This window comes from Gallus gallus, chromosome 2, assembly GCF_016699485.2.
Source record: "Gallus gallus isolate bGalGal1 chromosome 2, bGalGal1.mat.broiler.GRCg7b, whole genome shotgun sequence".
NCBI classification, from domain to species: Eukaryota; Metazoa; Chordata; class Aves; order Galliformes; family Phasianidae; genus Gallus; species Gallus gallus.
The window spans coordinates 64179252-64198269 of record NC_052533.1 but is presented as its reverse complement, the minus strand read 5'-3'; the positions used below and the strand labels follow the sequence as shown (position 1 = coordinate 64198269).

The 19018-nt window shown below is 46.9% G+C and overlaps 1 protein-coding gene across 1 annotated transcript in view; it reads left to right on the top strand.

The window, feature by feature from the left end:
- The first annotated feature begins 1217 nt into the window (after nucleotides 1–1217).
- Nucleotides 1218–19018, top strand: part of BMP6 (bone morphogenetic protein 6) — an 85848-nt gene continuing 68047 nt past the window's right edge. The window contains exon 1 of the mRNA XM_015275997.4: nucleotides 1218–2014. Within this exon, the coding sequence (XP_015131483.1) occupies nucleotides 1609–2014 (406 nt within the window). The 5' untranslated portion in view covers nucleotides 1218–1608. The remainder of the gene's footprint in view (nucleotides 2015–19018) is intronic.

Sequence of the window (19018 nt, the reverse complement as noted above, 5' to 3'; positions counted from 1 at the left end):
GTGGCAAGTGGGAAGTGAATGGCACAGAAGTGGCTCCTCGCTTCCCTGACCACCCTGGGGTTGAAGTACCTGCATGGGAAATCTCCTTGTGACCTCATGCTGACACCAGAGCTCCTCCACTTCTTCCCTGTCCTCTGAATGCCCCTCACAAAGCAGACAGAGAAAAGGCCTCCTTGGTGGGCTTAGGAGTGGCGTGGGAAAGCGTGTGCACTGAGTCCTCCTTTGGGGAGACCTTAAAAGATGAGGTTTTTTTCCTTCCCCCAAAAGCTTTTAAGTAACAGCATTATGGTGTTCCTTGACTGGTGGAGTTAAAACACCCATGCATAACCTAACTTGCACACGAGCAAATGCTCAGTGCAACCTCTGCTTGTGAAAATAACATCTTCTGTCTTGAACATTCTCAGATGTGTCTCTGGGAAACGGAATACGAGCTTATTGCCAGATTCTGATTCTAATAAAGCTAATGGAAGCGTTGCCAGTGACTTCAAATGGTCCAGATACTACTCTCAGGGCCAACTCCCATGAAATTCTCCCAGTTCAAACCCCCGAGCGCTTCCACTGATTTCTGAGGGGCTACCCTGGCTTTACTCATCCACCCCAAGCAAGACCCACGAAGTCAGAGACACGTGGAAGAGCTGTCTCTTGGTATCCCAACGGCAACTAAAGAGAGGTGGTTTCCCCCACTCCATTTTATGAAGGAGCTGAAATCAGAGCTGTGATCTACCAGCTTTGCTGTCAGAACGGGTAGATGCTCTTTTACAGCAGCGTCACCTTTTTCACCGTGCACCTGTGCAGATCGGCACTTTGTTGACCAAGGCAGGAGGGGGTTACCTGCGCTTAGGATGTACCAAGGGGCTGCGATAGGTTGTGTCTGCTGTTCTAGGAAAAGGTGACAGCGAACAGCTCATCTGTGTCCTCGTAACGAACGCTCCACCCTCCCTAAAGGTAGCAGAAGAGAGATGCGACGGCTCTAACGGCCCGAACCCCGTATTTCATCTACAAAGCCCGCACCGCAGACCAGAGGCGGAGAACCTCCGGCAGCTCGCGGGGCCGCCGCTCCGCAACCTGCTGCTGCCGGCACGGAGCTGCGCCCACCGCTCCGCCCCGGGGCAGCGCTACCTGCGCCCTCGGTCGCTCCCCGCCCCGGAGGAGCGGCCCCCGCCCCGCCGAGAGGCGGGCGCGCTGGTGATTTGCCTCCGCCGCCAGCAGCCCGGCTCCGGCCAGCCCGCGGGGACCGGGGCTGCGGCCGCAGGCAGGAGCCGCTCGCTCCCTCGCTCGCAGCTCGGCTGCGCTGAGGAAAAGTTTGCTCCTCGTCCTCGTCCTCCTTCTCCTCCTCGTCGTCGTCCCCGCCGCGCAGCAGCCGCCGGGCATGGCGAGCTGAGCTCGGCCCGGCAGCCGGGCCGGGGGCGGCCCCGGCGCACCTGAGCGGCGGCGGCGGGGGGCTCGCAGCGCGCTGCCCCGCGGGCGGCCATGCGCGGCGGGGGCGGGGGCGAGCGCTGAGCCCCGCCGGCCTGGCTGCCCCCCGCCGGCCCATGCGCTAGGAGGGCCGAGGGCGGCGGGGAGCCCCCGGGGAGAGGGGGAAGCGGGGAGCTCGCCCGGCCCAGCGCCATGCCGCGGCGGCTGGCCTGGCTGTGCTGCTGCTGGGCGCTGCTGAGCGGCGCCTGCCGCCCCGCCGAGCCGCCGCCGCCCGCCGCCGCCCCGGGCTTCCTCTACCGGCGGCTGAAGTCGCACGAGAAGCGGGAGATGCAGCGGGAGATCCTCTCCGTGCTGGGGCTGCCGCACCGTCCTCGCCCGCCGCCGCGGGAACCGCCGGCGCCGCCGCCGGGACGGCTGCCGGCGGCGCCGCGCTTCATGCTGGACCTGTACCACGCGCTGGCCGAGGGCGCGGAGGGAGCCGCGGGCGCGGAGAGGGGCGGCCGCCCGCAGCCCCCCGCCCCGCTGCCGCCGGTGCCCAGCGCGCAGGACAGCGCCTTCCTCAACGACGCCGACATGGTGATGAGCTTCGTCAACCTGGGTGAGTGCCGAGCCGGGCGCGCGAATAAAGCGAAACTCAAAAAAGAAAAGGGGTATGTTTTGCAGTCCGGGCTTAAAGGCGCTCCGTGCGAGGTGCGGCCGCCGGTGCTCAGGGAGCGGCCCTCGGCTGTCCCTCGTGTCCCCGCGGCTCCTCCGGGGCCGGCGGAGGCGCTGCGGGGTGGGTACGGGACAGCTCTTGGGGTGTCCGAGCCGGGGAAGGCGGTCGAAACCTCGCAGAAGTTCTGCCAGATGCCAGCCCTGCTCTTCGGCCCGAGCGCCGTCCTGACGCGAAGGGCTCCGGGCTGGGAATTTCGGTGGGAAAGCCGCTTAACTTATCAGTCGGAGGAGCCCTGAACGTTAGCCCGCGATTAGAAGGGAACGGCGTAATTAGATTCAGCCTAATGTGGAGAGGGAAAATATTTCAGTTGGCAAGTGGCGGTTCCTTTTTAAGTGAGTTCCTGTGAAGCTCGAGCGTCTCAGAGCGGCGGCCGAGAGCCGGACGGGGCTGCGCATCGGGCACCTGCATGCAGCTCGCACCAGCATTACTGTGCTCCGTGTGTTTCCTCACCCATAGCAATGATGCGTCGCTGCAGTGGGGAAGGTATCCAAGCTAGCAGGGTGGTAGGTGTATTTGGTAGCTCGGCACTGCCGTGTAGGTATTTAGAGCAGATTTAGCTTCGCTCCCCGGGCTGGGAGATTTTGGTACTCAGTGGGAGTCCCTCTCTCCTGCCGCGCCCTCTGCGAATACGAGTGTCCTTCGGGCGAGCAGAGCTGCTGCCCGTGCCTCTCTCAATTGCCCTGAGGCCTCTGAGTACCCGTCCGTGGAACGATGTGTATTTGGTAAGCGTGGTGATGGCATGGCTGTCTGTGAGCCATCCCCATTGCGTTGCTGTGAGGTGCGGGGCAGCTCCCAGAGGGGCTGATTTCAGGGAGAGACGTGGGCATGCTGCGTTTATTGGTGTGTAGCACACTGCACAATGGGGCAGCTGGCGAGCAGTATTTGACAGTAGACCTGGAAATGTTTGGGTTTTATTATTATTATTATTATTATTTGGCAATAAAAACATCCATGCGACTCAGATCAGCTCTAATAATTTGGGTCTAGACGCTTATGTAACAGCGAGGAAAATTATTCCTGTAGCGTAGTAGAGCGGCGCAATAGAAACACTGATTCCGAGTCTCAGGAAGTATGAATCAACCGCAGAAATTTCTCATCCACTTCCAAGTTCCGAGTCATAAACCTTCGTGTCATTGAACGTGATCGTTTGTTACCGATGCGTTCGCAGATTGACGGATGGAAACCGAACAACGGCTCAGTTGTTTTCTGTTGGGGTCCAATTAGGTTCTAAAGAGTTTTGCCCGTGTCCAGCCTTGAAGAGTTGCCCTTCTGTTACTGAGGTGACAGCTACCAAAGACATCTTCTTTTTCAATCGGAAGGGTATATCGCCTTCAGTACTGCGTCTGCTGCAGTGCAGATTGGCCATGCAAGTGCTTCAACCGATAGCTGGAGGTTCTGCTCGGTTGCGTGGACTTGCCAGGTGTGGGCAGTGTTTCCCCGAGGGGCTGACTGAAGGGAAACGTGGGAAATAAACGTGTTTCAGGGTTTCCTTTGCAGGGTTCCAAAGCGCTTTGCTTTGCGAGACACCTGCTAAGTATCAGCTCCTATTACAAGTGGAGAGATGCACAAGATTCAAACCCGTTCAGGTAATTTAGAGAGTAGATTTCATTTGTCGAGTTAGATTTAAAAACAACAACAACAACAACAAAAAAAAAACAGGTTTTGATTATAAAATACTGGTTACAGCAGGTAAACCTGCTTCCTACCATGGGAAGGTGATCCCCAGAGCATCTGTTTCAGGCATACTGCCTGGGATAAAGCACTCAGAAAACGCATATTTCTGTCAGTTTCCCACTTAAGAAGGCTCAATATTTAACTCAGATAGAAGCACATGTGTTTTTGATCTCTCTCTCTGAGAGATACCAGGCCAGCCAGGGTATCTAAATTCTGTGCTGAGGATTTGGTTGTACAGCAGGGGCTGCGTTGCCGGGGGAGCACAGTGGGTCAGACAATACCCCAGTGAAACTGTTCCTCTTCAGGAGCATTCTTGGATGAATGTAGATGCTGGCGTGGCTTGACACAGTACTACTGAGGATAACAAACTGTTAGTGTTTCCCATTTGTGTATTATATCTTCCTCATGGCACTAGTAGGGTTCTCTCCCTTTTATATTCTTGGAATGGCTTGGGGTTGGCATGGACATCTCTCTTTGAGGCAGTGATGCTGGGCTGACAGCTAGACTCAGGCCAGTGTCCCTCTGTTTTACTTCTAGGGCTGTCTTAGTGAGGGATGTACCAAGCTCCTCGTGGCAGCCCTACTCTAAGCTCAGGGAGATGAGGGCAGAAGACATGCTTGGACCTGCGGGCTCGAGCTGGGGCTGGGATTGCTCAAACTCTCCTTGGTTTCCTTTGAATCCTCACGGCTGAAGTAGAAAGGAGATGTTCTCCAGGCCGTATTTTGCTAGCTGATGCCTTTTAGAGAGCAGTGCATGCCATGTATAGCAGCAGAAGCAAGACCCTCAAAGGCTCTGTGACTTTAAATGTATCCAGAGTTACTCCCTGTATAATGAGAGGGACAGTGTGGATCAAGACAGGGAAGAATCTTATCTGGTCTCTCCTCCATGCAGGTCACTATGCAGGCATCCGCAGTGGGAAGAAAACGTGTCCTTCCGCTAAGGGAAAAATGGAATGAAATAACAGTCTTTGTGGATCTCTAGCCTAAATCTAGGGCTATCAACAGCTAAACAGCAATGCAAGAGAAGTCTGAACTAACTCAAATGCCAGTGGCAAGCGCTGTAGAAAGTGCACTTTTGAAGCATGGTGCTGGGTTATTATTGTTATGTACTGTTCCTTCTTGCGGCAAACTACCAGTGTGGATTCACTCTATGTCTTTACTTTTGGGAGAAAAGGCTCTCTGCTTTCTCTCAAAACCCAAACCATCCCTTAAGCCCTTCTGCATGATTTGAGTTGTGACTGTGATGAAAAGTTTATTGAATGCTGGAATCCCTAAAACCCAGGCAATCACCGTCTCCTCTGTATGGTTTCACATACCTGGGAGCAAGAGCGCTGCATTTCAGGGCCAGCAGGCCAGTGCACGGCTGGCTGTGCAAATACTCTCTCTCTCCTTGCCTGAGAAGCAGTAGCTTACGGATGTGGTGTCCTCTGAGCCATCTCTTCATCTTTTTTTGGCAGCAGTCACCTACCAGATTTACTTCTAGGAATGATCTTGCATAAATCCATGGCAAGCAAGCACTTACACGCAGTCACTATGGCTTTTCATAGGAAGGAAGCAGTGCTAAAGCACTCCAAATTCATTTCTAAAGCAGATCATTTTTTTTTTTTCTTTTGAGGCATCTGATCAGCCTACCTGTCCTTTTGTTTTTTTTGTGGTATCACACATGGAGTCAGGGGATATGGAATTTGGCAACGAAGATGTATCAGGGACATTGTACAATTGTAGCGACGGGACCACACCATTCATACTGTCATCCCATCTGTTTATACTCTTGGCCACATGTTGTAAAGGTCATGACATCTACTCACAGGGAATAACGGGAGTGTGTGATGCTGCGTTTCTGGCTATGCTGCCAGCTGGCTGCGCAAAGGCTTGCTCTCGGCATGCAAACAGCATCCTCTACGTGTGTCTGCAGCAGGCCAGTATTAGAAATCACGGAGCTGATGATGGGAATGAGTTTACTGATGTCTGCCAAACCTAGTATGCTGGGTTTCGGCGCCAAGATGCATCCCAAGCATCAGAGATCAGCTTTGTATTTGCTGCTCAACTGATGCAGCCGAAGACCCTTGTGTATGTAATCTCCTTGAAGTTGTTGCTTGCTGGCTGTCTGCTGGTGTGGAGCTCAAGGATGACAGGATGAAAGAAAAGGCAAGCGGTCCTCCATCATCCTTTGATTTCCTTTTTAGTAGTCCTCAGCTTCTTCAGGCGGTGAATTTGAGGGACTAAAGAGGTCTTCCTGCTTTGCACAGGAGCCCTGACAGATGTGTGGTTCCAAGAGCAGCTGCTGATCAAGATCTGCAGTATTGAAGTTAGTGGAGGGCCATGTTTGAGTGTCATCTGGACTCCCCAGAGCCAGGAACTCTTGTGAAAGCTTTTAACGGGTTGAAAGTTTACACTACCCTAAATTTGGGTGAGAGGAAGAAAGAAAAAAGTGATTGTAATTTGAAAAAATGAGAATTGCCAAAGGGGTCTTGATCAATTCAAGACAAATTTTGTATGTCTAAATTAATAGAAAGTTGTTTGTTGGGGTACAAACCTAGGTGTGGATTTGTTTGTTGAAAATCCAAAAGCAGCGTTTCCCAGTTATTTTCCCTGTGCAAGCAACCTGCAACCAACCTTCTTCTAAAAAGGTGTTCTTTTCAAAGTTTCCCTTCATTTGAATGTCTTGTCAGCAGGTAGATCCCTTGGGGAGCTGCCATGGATGCTCTGTGCTGAGCTCCTGGAGGGCATTTGTGCTGCAGCTTTCACTGGAGAGCCGCAGGTCTGTGCCAAGCCTGGCCCAGCCCGTTGCAGTCTTGACGCTCCCTCTTGCAGTTTTAAATGTAAACTTTTAAGTGGTGTTTGTGATTTAGGAGGAAGGAAGGTGGTGTTTAGACTTTCCATGCTGTGGAGGCATGGTTCTCTTTAAGTCATCTTGCATAATTTCTAACTTGCGTGGCGCTAGAGGGAAGTATGAATTACTTAAGACATAAACAGTCCCATTGTGTGTTTCTGCTGTTTCCCAGCAGTGGCACAGCGGTGCTCCTAAGTGGAGTCCACCTACTAACAGTTTAGCATTTCCATTTGACTATTTATACAGTGATGTTAAACAGAGAACAGACAATATACAGTAGCCATCTGGGCATGGTCCTGGGCACCCTGCGGTGGGTGTCGCTGCTAGAGCAAGAGTCAGACCAGCTGGACCCTGAGGGCCCTTCCATCCTCAACCCTTCTGGGATTCTGTGATCTGTATGGATGGAAAAATTGCTCACGGTTGAGAGATTCCCATTTGCTTTCAAAGGATCAGACCAGCGCCTGGGAGACCAAGGTCAAGGTCCATGTGTCTTCTCCATGTGAATGGCTCAGAGGATGACATTGGGTCATACCAAGATGTCCCATTTGATGTGTGGAGAGGGAATTCTGGGCTGTGATTCCCCAGCCTTGATATGTGTGAGAACTGCCAGTGGGTTCTCTTTCAAGCTTTCTTGTGCCAGGGAGCTCCCTGACCCCGTGCCTTGCACTTTGGGCTGGTTCCTGGAATGCTGGCTTTGGGGACAGCACAGGGACGCAGCTACCACAGGAACCGTGCAGGGGAAAGAAGGCTTAACTAACTGAGATGAGCCCTGCTGGGATTGCAGGGGTCATGCTGGGGTTCGATTTGTGAAACTGACTTCAGACTGCAGCCAGCTTTTCCTGAGCTCTCAGTTAGCTCAGCTCCCAGGGCAGGTGATGGCCGTGTAGGGTTGGGTGGGTTTTTAGGCTGTGTTGTGGGGTGGTTTTTTTTATTTTATTTTATTTTTTTTTTTTTGAGACATCGTGAGATGATTTTTGTTGTGCTTTTAAGGGCACAGAGATTCTGACAGAACTGCCTGCAGCTCTTTTTTTTTTTTAAGGTTGCAGTGTTCATCACAGCACAATGACAGAATTGAATCAGTGGAAGCAACAGTGCGATTTTTTTGGCAAAAAAAGTATAATGTAGACAGAGCCGAAGTGTTCTGCTAACTAAAACAGTAGCTGTATTTTAAGAGAGCTAGACATGACTGTTTTGATCCAACGTGGTGTTAATCACAAGAATACATAACTGCTTTCCTATGAACTTCCCCTTAAAAATATCCAGTGATATCACCTGGTGTTTTGCAGTATAACCAGTATTTAGAATAGCTGGCTCCACGTAAACTTGGAATATTCATAGGTCAAGTATTAGTGTGTAAATGAAAACATTTTGAAAATGAAAACAGAAGCACAGTATTTGAAATATACTCCGAGTGCAGATGTACTTCATGGCTTGAATAGCTTTACAAATTAATCGGGACACTTAGCACTTGTTCGGAAGGAGTCAAATTTCCCGATAATAAATGAGAGTGTTTTTCAAACAGTATTCCAAAGATGTGTTATTCCGTATAATTTAGTGGTCGTTTGCAGTGAGAAAGACACGTGAATCAGCTGTTTGAAGCTCTCACGTAAACGAGATGAATTTGATCAAGCCAAAATCTTAATAGGAGCAAATGGAGAGCCACGTTTTTATTTATCAGGTGTGGGCTGTTAAATATGCTATGTTGCAGAGACAATATTCTTATCTTGTCATTTACTGCATTACATGCTCCTGGTGAGTATGGCGAGGGTATTAGACACTGTGTTTGTGTAAGGGTGTAAAGGGTTACATAATGTCTATTGAAGCCTAGTCATTTTGCTTCACAGCAGGCAACAAGGAGCATGTAAAAATGAGAACTGATTAAAGCCTGCGGGCAGATTGGGATACCCATACCTGTAAGCAGAGAGGTGGTGGTGAAAAGGGTCTGTAGTTTTTGTCTGAAATGGAGGTGCTGTATTTCATCGCTATGTCTCCTGATTGCCTGAGATGAATCAGGGAGAGTAGAACTGTCACTGGTCGGCCCCTGTCATTTTACTGGGAGAAGAATTCTCCAAATGAGTTGGAAAAAATGTTGAACTCTAACAAGCACATACAAAATGCATAGTATTTTTCTGCCTCCATCTTCGTAAACTTTGTAATAAAAGCTGTTTAGACACGAACACTTACTGTAGTATAAATTCCATACTTTTCAAACCTTGATAAAAGAAGGGTGGTAAGAGGAATAAAGAAGTGGTTGAGGCTTTAATTCTGCTTAAGTACAGTTGAGGTGGATTCTGACAATGATTTGAGTTGGAAGGGACCTTAGAGCCCAACCAGTTCCAGTCCCCCTGCTGTGGGCATCGTTGCCACCTGCTAGGTCAGATTGCTCAGTGCCCCATTTAAGTCCAAGCTGAACGACTCCAGAGATAGGGCATCCACAGCTTCTCTGGGCAACCTGCTCCAGTATCTCACTACCCTACTGTGAAACATTTCTTCCTTATATGCAAAGCATGTTTGTGTTAAAATACCTGTTTTTCTATCACGATGCCAAACCCAGTTCCTCCGTGTGCTTGCATGCAAAAGCAGTAAGAGGCTCCAGCTCCTCTACTAGCTTTCCTCTGACCTTGCTTGCCTTGCCAGGCTCTGGTGTGGTTCCCTGGGGATCTTAGATCAAGGTGCCACACACTGAGGGGGATGTGGGGCCTTGCACTGCAAAGGGTCAGCATGCCGGTCCCCTCCTGCACCTGAGAACTGGGAATCAAAACTACATCTTAGGCATGTCTCTGGGTTAGTGAGGAACACTGAGCAGTGTTTCACCAGGCCAGACTTGTAAAATCTCAGTAACAGATGTGGAGATCCAGAAGATCCTGAATCCTGGTTACATACATGAATAAGAAAAGATGTGCACTCGTTTCTAAGTATCAGCTTTATAATGAACAGACAGAATTCATTTGGTAGTGGCTCCTGTTACTAAATGTGCATTTGTCATGGCAGGGCACATCTCAGCTGTACGCAGTTTTTAGTGCTAAATGGTGGGAGCATAGTTCTAAAATTTAAGCCGAGTATGTAATTTGTATTTGCACAAAGATTTGGTCTGCAAGTCCAAAGTCCAGGTGCTTGATTGAAACAACGAAGTCTGGGGAATAAACCCTTCATTGTAGAAAAGCAGCAATCTCTCTTGCCCACAAACCATCATCCTGAGACCACATTTCAGGCGTGCAGCCCCTTTTACTTAATTACTGTAACATCAAACGTCTTTGACATGAAAGGGACCAAGCAGTGGCTATGCAAGATAATGGCTTGTTTATAAAAATAATTTAAACAGCATATGAAAAGGATAAACATGCGTGTCCTGCCAAAATTCACTGTATGTTCTGCAAGCTTTAGTGATTGTGAATCTCTTGGCTTGCCCTTTCAGTGCCTTTCTTAAAAAAAAAAAATTCCTCTCCTCCTTCCCCCCCCCCAAAAAAAAAAGAGAGGGAGGGAGTGAAGAAAGAACGGAGGCAAAAAAGAAAGTTCTTGTATGTAAGGAAGTTCCTACTTATGCTGTGGAAGATAGCTGGAGAGAAAATACACATGCTTTACACAGGACAAGAGATATTTTCGCTTAGAGATGTCTGTGTTTCGTCTCTTGCATATGATGGTTTTTACACTTTAATGACTGTAGCAGCCGTCCTCTCCAAAAATGTTCCATTCTGCAGGATGTGGAGGGCTCCTCGTCTGTTCAACAATGCAAGGATATGACTCTATCTTTTATGCAGGGCCTGAAAACACTTCATAAGCATTGAATTGCTTATGGGGTTTGGAACTAGATGATCTTTAAGGTCCCTTCTAGCCCAAGCCATTTGATGACTCTGTGAAATCTTACAGCACGCTCTGACTAAATTTAATGGCCATTCGAATCATTTTCTGAGCGTCTGGGCTGAAGCTCAGAGGGCACGACCAGGCCTGGGGGCTGTGATGAGGTCTATGAGGTTATTGCTGTGATCTAACCACAAAACTACATCACTGGCCTGGCAGGCCTCCAGGCAGCTCACACAGTGCACTCTTACTTGGCAAACTGCATCCTACCTCAGGTTCCTTGGGTATCAGTCAGATGGAGACCACAGTTTCTTGCTCTGAGTGCATTCTGTCCCTTCCTGACAGTGAAACTTCTTCACTGGCTTTGCGTGATGTTCTGTGGGCACCTTCCACACGGCTCCTCATCTGTGCATGTGTTGGTATCACCTCCTGCCTTTGTACGTGCTGTCTGAACCCAAATATTCACCAGTGTGTCTGGCCATTCACCATGTCTGCTATTTGCCCTGTCTCATGGAAGCATGTGGGATGTGGTGGAGGTGGGCTTGTGTGGCTGTGGGGCGCAGATGGGCCACCCTGAATCAGGCCAGGAGGGGAGGGCTTTGAGGATATCTCTTGCTCTGAGTTCTCCTTGCTTCTGAGGGCTTTCTCAATGGATACCAATGTCTGGAGAACTAAGATTAGGTTTGAATGTGGTTCTATTTTTCACGTCCATCAAGTGAGCTGTGGCTGAATCTGTTCTGCTCTGTTTTTATGTGTGTGTTGAAGCTCTGCAATTTGGGTATATGCTGGCATCCAAGAAGAGTTGAATGAGGAAGGTGAAAGAGGCCACAGGCTCACACATTTTTCACTTGAAACTGTTGTAGAGCCAAGAAAAGATTTGGTTAGCTTTTGGTAACATGAAGGCAGTGAAAGGGGTGTGCTTGGGTTAAGTGGTATTCATGTTGCAGGGAGGCTAAAAGTATGTGTTCTGAGTTAGCTGATAGTTTTGTTAAGGAACTCTGAAAAAAATGCAGTGTAATGGCTGAAGCTCTTATAATGACCCCTTTATGTTGCAGGAGCTATTGGCATTGGGTCCGTCTGATGCTTTTGCTATCACTAGTCTCAGTAAAAACAATTTTATGGGGTCCCAAAATATTCTGTTGCTTCTGGCAGCTGTTGAGCTGGCAGCTTGGCTTCACTGGGGCTTGAAGAGATAGTTCATTAACTTGTGGCACTTTCCAGAATAAACATGGCAAACCTCCTCTGAAATAACAGATGGTAAATCCTTCTTGTCACTCAAGACTGCACGTTTGTCTTCGGAAAGGGGCAGTGAAAGAAGCTGTCCATCTCCTAATGAATGAGAAAATAAATAGCAGATGAATTGTGCATTGTGTCATACTTGACATGGCAAGGCTTCGGGTAGAATAACAACAAACTTTCCCTCCTGTGCTTTGCCTGTTAAATATGGACCTAAACTAAGCAAACTCACCAGGCAGTCTATCGGACAGCACAAATATCGCAGCCCTCTGACAGATCCCCAGTGGGAACTGTAGCCTGATTAACCTCTGCTGTGGGCTTGCTCTCTTAATCCCCCATGCTTCAACTCGTTTAGGAGGGTGGATTCCAGCATCTCTTTGCTTGGGGACCAGGCTCCATGATTTTTCGGCACTACAAGGTTTCGGAGGTTGTTGCAAGGCTGTGTTGCTCAGAGTGCACAGATGTTTTGCGAAGCTTGTTATTTTCTATGTTGGAGGTTATGAGTCAGATTGCTGTTACCAAAATGTTTATGTGAAATCATTTCTGAGTCATATATTTGCATCATATACAACCTGTCTGACAATCAAAACATTCAGCACTCAGCTAATGATTATACTAAGTTTTCCAATGCTCTGCTCCAACATAACATAATTACACAGCAAAGTGCAATATATTACTTTGACAGGGTTCTTCACGTGTCTTGTGATGTCAGAACGTCTTAATTGCTATTATTTGGAATTATCAGAAAAATATGTGCTTTGTTGCATGCAGCAAAGTTTAAAAATAGTGAGATGCAATCCCTTAGAAATGAAATGCCCCTCTGCTGTTCCTGAAAATGTGCTTTTTCAGTTCCCTAGAAAATAGAAAATTCAAGTTTCGTAGTGCTTTAAACCTTCTTCTGTCCAGAGGGTTGCCTGATGAGGGTGGTGGTGAATTAGTGGACAGTAGTGAATATTTGCGTGGAAAAATTGCTTGAATACCAAGATTTCAGCAGCTGCTTGGAAGGCTGTTTGGTAGTTTCTGTATAACTCAGTTTATAAGATGGGACTGGAGTGTTTGTAGCAGATTGGAAGACATAAACAGTCTGTAAACTACAACTTGATGCATGCTGTGTTTATCTGTTGTGTAAATTCTAGTATAAATAGGGGTCACTTGCAAGAATATTCTGAATAATTAGGGCAAACATTTAAAATTACATTTACCTGCATGAGCCTGAGAGCTCGTGCAGGACTATTCATTGCTGCATCCCAGTGAGTCCAGCAGCTCCTCTTGAAGTGTTTATTGTAAAATGGGATAGGAGAAAATATGGTGACCTTCTACCATGAAGTGATGGCATTGGTGGGCAAAGGAAGGAAAACTGATGTTGTCTACCTGAATGTTTGACGTGGACCCGCACCACATCTGTATCTCTAATTTGCAGCAATATGGGTTCAAAGGGCAGACTATTTGATGGATAAGAAATTCATTGGCTTGTCACTGCTAGAGGGTTGTGGTCAATGGTTCTGTGTTCAGATGGAGGCTCGTAATGAATGGTGTTCCCCAGGGGTCTGTTGTGGGACCTGTAATCTTTAACATCTTTATCAATGACACAGATGGTGGGATCGAGCACACCTCAGCAAGTTTGCTGATGACACCAAGCTGAGCAATGCAGTTAATGGATAGATAGATAGAAGGAAGGGATGCCATCTAAAGGGACCTGAACAAGCTCAAAAAGTGGGTCCATGTGAACCTAATGAGGTTCAACAAGGCCAAGTGCAAGGTGTTGCACTTGGGCCAGGGCACTCTCGGGTATGTGTACAGATTGTGAGAAAAACTCCTCGAGAGCAGCCCTGTGGAGAAGGGCACAGAAATCCTGGTGGACAAAAGGCTGGACATGAGCCAGCAGTGTATGCTTGGAGCCAGGAAGGCCAGCAGTGTCCTGGGCTACATCGGGAGACCTGGAACCAGATGATCTTTGAGGTCCCCTCCAACCCAAGGCATTATATGACTGTATGAAGACTAAAGGACTCCCCGAACTCTGTAAGAAGAAAACTGTCAAGGAGATTAAAAATACATAGGGGCTGAGGGCTGCACGTTTATTTGCTTTTAAGTAATTTTCTGCTACAAAACATGGATTTTGAAATGAGAAACTGTTTTAGGACTGTCTTGTCTGAAGTTTGGCTTACAGTCTTTTAGAAGTGGCTTTGAGAGATCAGATACCAGTGTGAAGGGCACTGGCAGATCCCTTTAAGTACAAAGTATCATCAGATTTCATCACTTTCACTGAACTGGCTCATTGCAAAGTACAGGATGGGTTATGATGACATTCTTTACATTTGCAGTGAAAAAGTACGGACAATATAGCAATAGACTTCCCTGGCTACGTGTGTCTGAACCATGCTTAGTTGGCAGCTTGCATTTGGAGCAATAAGAAGCTTCCCCATGCTTGTGAGCAGTATCTTTGCTTATCCACTCTCCTTGGCCAGCATCAGTGGCAAATACATAATTGGACTATGAGGACCAATATATTGTGAAGTGTAGTGGAAAATGCCAAAAAAAAAAAAGCACTTGGATGAAGTCCATTTGTCCTGTGTTAATTTCTAGCCCTGTAAACAAACACAGCTGTTGAGTGTAGAATCAGTGCTCAGAGTGGTTAAAAACAGTGATGCATTGCTAGTGAGATCATGGCAGAAAAAATATGTAACATATGAGGCTGCAGTAGGGATCAAGACTATCCTCAGCGCTGATTGATTGTTTCTGTTGATGTATTTTCATCTACTTATGATGCTTTAGGGTAGCTAGAATGTGAAGATGGCTTTTTGGTTGCCAGACCATTCAGCTGAGACTGTCAGAGTATTAAGTATTGATGGGCCAACTGTTGTGAACTTCTGCAAAAGGGCCTGAATTGGTGGCGAAAGGCTTAACAAATCTATGCATGCATATTTTATATTACTATTTTTCATAACAATATGTCATCAGTTTGATCATCTAGGCTTTGTTCTTATTTGTTTATTTTATGGTGGATCTGTGCAGGGAGGTTTGTCTGTCATTTTGTCGTTATTAAAATGCGTTTAGAAGTCCTGCATTACAGAACAGGAGGCACGAGGCTTCAAACATCAGAAACCTTGGGACCAAGCCTGGTAGGTCATTGGCATATACAGCAGCACTTACACTGTAATTTATCTTCCTGCCCAGTTATATATTTTGACATTCTTGAGCTGACTAATTGCTCAGGGGAAAAAAGAAGTAAAGAGCAGTCTTGGTTAGTCCAGTAGAAAAAAACAGCTTCCAACTTCTTCTGTCTATCACATCAGTTATTCAGTCATGCTGCTATGACACTACAGTCATCCCTAGCACAGCAGGCCTCCTATGGCTTGCCACGATGCAGTGGAATAACATTGTTGACGTCATATTGTGCATCACCTATCCCCAGCAAGGATTAATGAGATTTCTTTTCCTCCTTGGCTTTGAGAAAAGAGAAGGCTAAAGAAGCTGGATAGTTCATGTGAAAAGCGACGGAGTAAATAAGACAACATATAAATCACCAAGTATCATTTGTTGGAGGAGTTTTCAGTGAATCCTCCAGTGAGATGCACTTGTCTGTATGTTTTGTGTTGAAGATGTCTGAGTGAACAAGGTCTACGTGCAAATTTTGACAAAGTTCTGGGGGAACCTGTGTGAGCATTTTGTCAAGAGAGCTGCCTGGTGCATGGCCAGCTTGGCGTCACATGTCTTGCCGGGAGGGTATAAAACTGAGATAGAGGTCCTGGCTCTGCCACGATCTGCGTGGGGCTCTGCATTTGCAAGGCAGGTTTCCGTTAGCCTCTGGCTCTCTGTTACTTGTTCTTCCTGTCCAGAGAGTCTTGACAAGTAACCTAGAAGCTCTGAGAGTGGCAGATCATCATTTTCTGCAAGTCTATGTGAGTTTTGCATAGTTAAAATGTTATGTGAGATAGGCTTCTTCCTCTGAACAGCTCCAGTTTGAAAGTCTCAGGCATATTGTAGCCGTCTGGGGTTTTACTTCAAATTGCACAAGGTGTTTCATTGCATACTTTCCCATGACACGTGGTGGTGCTACCTCTCCAGAAGCCTCTTTGCTCTTGAGAAATAATGGGGTGTTTGACTTGACATGTACTCAACTCTGCTATCTGGAATTTTGTCATGTCTGCAGAATATGACTGAGGCACATCAGTGGCCCGAGCTCTAGAAATTCCCTTTGCTGTTGCCCCTACGAAACTACATTCTGGCATGAAGATTTTAATTCGTGGACTGTCAGTCCGGCACTTTCCATAAACACTAAATTGACTCAGAGTGGCTAGGTCTAGTGCTATAAAACGGTATGTTCAGGTCTTATTGCCAAGAAAAAAAATTACCTGTAAATAGCAGACTTACAGCATAGGGGCTCATTTCTGCACTTACGCTTTTTACATTTCCATTTTTGCACCAGCTTGGCAAGAAGTTAACTTAAACGTCTAAACTATTTTTATGTAAATATATGCATTAGTGAATCTCTTACTCATAAAGCAAATACCACTTTAAACCCACACAAAACAGCTGAAGCTATATATATTTTCTCACTACTGAATTTGGCTTTTAATAACTTGGAGTTGACTGTCCAAAATAAAGTTAGGAATCAAGGGCACTTTATTTTCCAGCTAGCAACATACGTATTCTTGGCTTTGGACTGCACCAGTCTGAGGTGGAATAAAACTTGAATTTGTACGACAGGTCCTTCTTTGCAATTAAAAGAGAGAGATCATGATTAAACAAACGGATTATTTTTTAATTTAGCCATATTTTCTAAAATTTTACAAAGCTAAAGAAAAATCTGGAGGAACAGTAGGAAACCTTGAAAGTCTTGATTCTGAACAGTGGCTTTCTAATGTGTTTCTCCTGCTGAAAGTACTGCCTAGTGCCAGATTCAGAGGCAGTAGTTATCTCAAGTAAAGGCTATAGTATATAAATAGTCCCATACGTTTCACTGATGCTGTTTGAAGAGTAAAGACAGCAAAACCTGCACTTATCCAATACAAACTAAAACAAAGCATAGGGATTGTGCACTAAGCCCAGGTTGTAATGACCTAGAAGGACATGCCTGCAGTTCTCCTTCTTGAAATTCATGGCTTTTCTCCACTCCATGTGTTCCCTTGTCCCACTGCCCTACTCTCAGTGGGAAGTTACCTTAGGTCAATATCAGTTCCTCACTTCAGAAGTGTGTGCAAACAATGACTCATTCCTGAATCCAAAAAAGGTACTCCCTGGTGCTCTGCCACAGTTTCCTTGTGGGACTCACTGCTACCTCTCCGCATATTAATATTAAAGCAGCCATAGCAGAGATGTACGTTGGTTTTGCCTTGTCTTCTGCTACAGTAAGGGCTTGCCAAGCATCTCCTGTCAGCACCTTCATGCTTGCTGGGATCCCAAGAAACAAGGTGGAGGGTGTGGGGAATCCTTCATAGAACGGCATGTGATCTGCCTACCCAGGCTTGAGTTGCAGGCTGTAAGTTAGTTATCCAGGCAGCCCAGGCAAAGGAATTTCAGTGTAAACTGTTGGAAAATGTTGTCATTGAGCTGCAGAGTATTTGTCTGTCATTATGCGTGGTGTGAAGCGTGTATGTTGCCATTTCTGCTCTTTCTGGTTGAATAAACCCAAGGTGTACTCAAGGAGAAAAGAAATCAGTGTGGTTTGAGGCTGATGGGCTATGAAAGCAGCCCCAGTCGTCTGGGGCTGGAGTTACTACATAAGGAAAAACTTTTTCTCTCTGACAGTGGTCAGGCACTGGAATGGCTGCCCAGGGAGGTGGTGGAGTCGCCGTGTTCCCTGGCAGTGTTCAAGGGGCGTCTGGATGAGGAGCTATGAGATATGATTCAGTGGCTTGTGGTAGCAAGGGTAATGGGAGGACGGTTGGACTAGATGGTCTTATAGGTCCTTTCCAACTGTGAGATTCTATGATTCTACTATGAAGAGCACAACTGGGAAATAGCCCTGCAAAGAAAGCCTTATATTACCTGATAATATCACAAGAAGAATTTGGAAGGCTCCACTGGTGTCAAAGCAAATGCTGCAGTTGGTCATGGTGCACCTTGTACAGCTTATAATGGGCTGGCTACTCTGCCTGACTACATGGCCACAGGGGAGGAGGAGAAATTCTGGGGGCAGGAGTGAGGTGAACACACATAGGTCCTTGCTCTCACCCCTGCAGTCTTGGGGAGGAGCACACATGTGAGCTTGAAGGATGATGCCTGGCAGAGTTGAGTTTTCTAAAAATAGTGTTTCCAGCTGGATGAAACTGCATCTCCAGTTGATGCAGTTTTTGATCATTTTACTCCTTATTTCATGTCTCCTAGCTTGCATGATTCAGACCTGTGTAAACACTTGTAACAGCGTCTCATTGCTGTGAAAGTGGAGCAGTGATGGAAGAGTCAAGGTTTATGGGGGCAAGAGGTTTACCACATTCACTAGGCCAAACAATGAAGCTGAGGAAACAGGCAGGCTCTCCATCACAAAAGCCCATTTGTCTGTCATATCCTCTGAGTCTTCTCCCATTTCAGGAGCATTCTTATCACCCCAGTGTCCATGTGATGTTCAGGCCTTGGCTGAAAGTGCCTGGGAGGGACATCTGGCAGAGCTGCCAAAGGGAAAGTGATGTTATTATGCTTTTCTTGTGATGTCCTGCTCTAGGAAAACTGATCATAATGTTCTTTATTCTATCATTTAAGCACGATGCGTGTTAAGAGGCTGCTGGGAGTAGGCTGGTCTGGATTGTCTATAAAAGCAAGCCTAAAGGAAAAACTGAAATAACAGATGAATAAAATGATTGTGGTTTAGCTTACACCATAAATACTTATTTCCTTTTTAAATGCATTTTTGGAAGGTGAGAGGAAACTAATTACAACTGAGTTTAAAGCTAGCAGACTTTTCTATGCTTGTCTGAGTTGTGTGATTTGTTGCAACTGGGCCTTTTCTTCATTTTTAAGTGACTGTGCTTGTGCAACCTTAATTCCCTGAGTTTATTTTGTTAACCTTGCCACCTGAACAAATCAAGCCCATGTCACTGTCATGGGGTGTTTCTTTAATTAGGCACCTGCTGGTCACAGTTGGGACATCTAAATTTTCAGCTGCTTTTTCTGTGTGTGTAGCCGGAAGAGGATTCATCCTGCAGATTTTTTGTTTCAGCCTTTGAAACCTTTTTCGTTCTGTTGTGTAGATTACATAAATACACTTAGATGCCTCCTTTTCAGTACTTTGGTGTTCGTGTGTGTACTTGGAGTGCAGAGCTGGGTACTTTCATTAACAGTGATGGTGCACACAAAAAACCCAAATCTGGGCAGGAAAGGTAAAATGACATTAGACTAGCAAGTATCCTC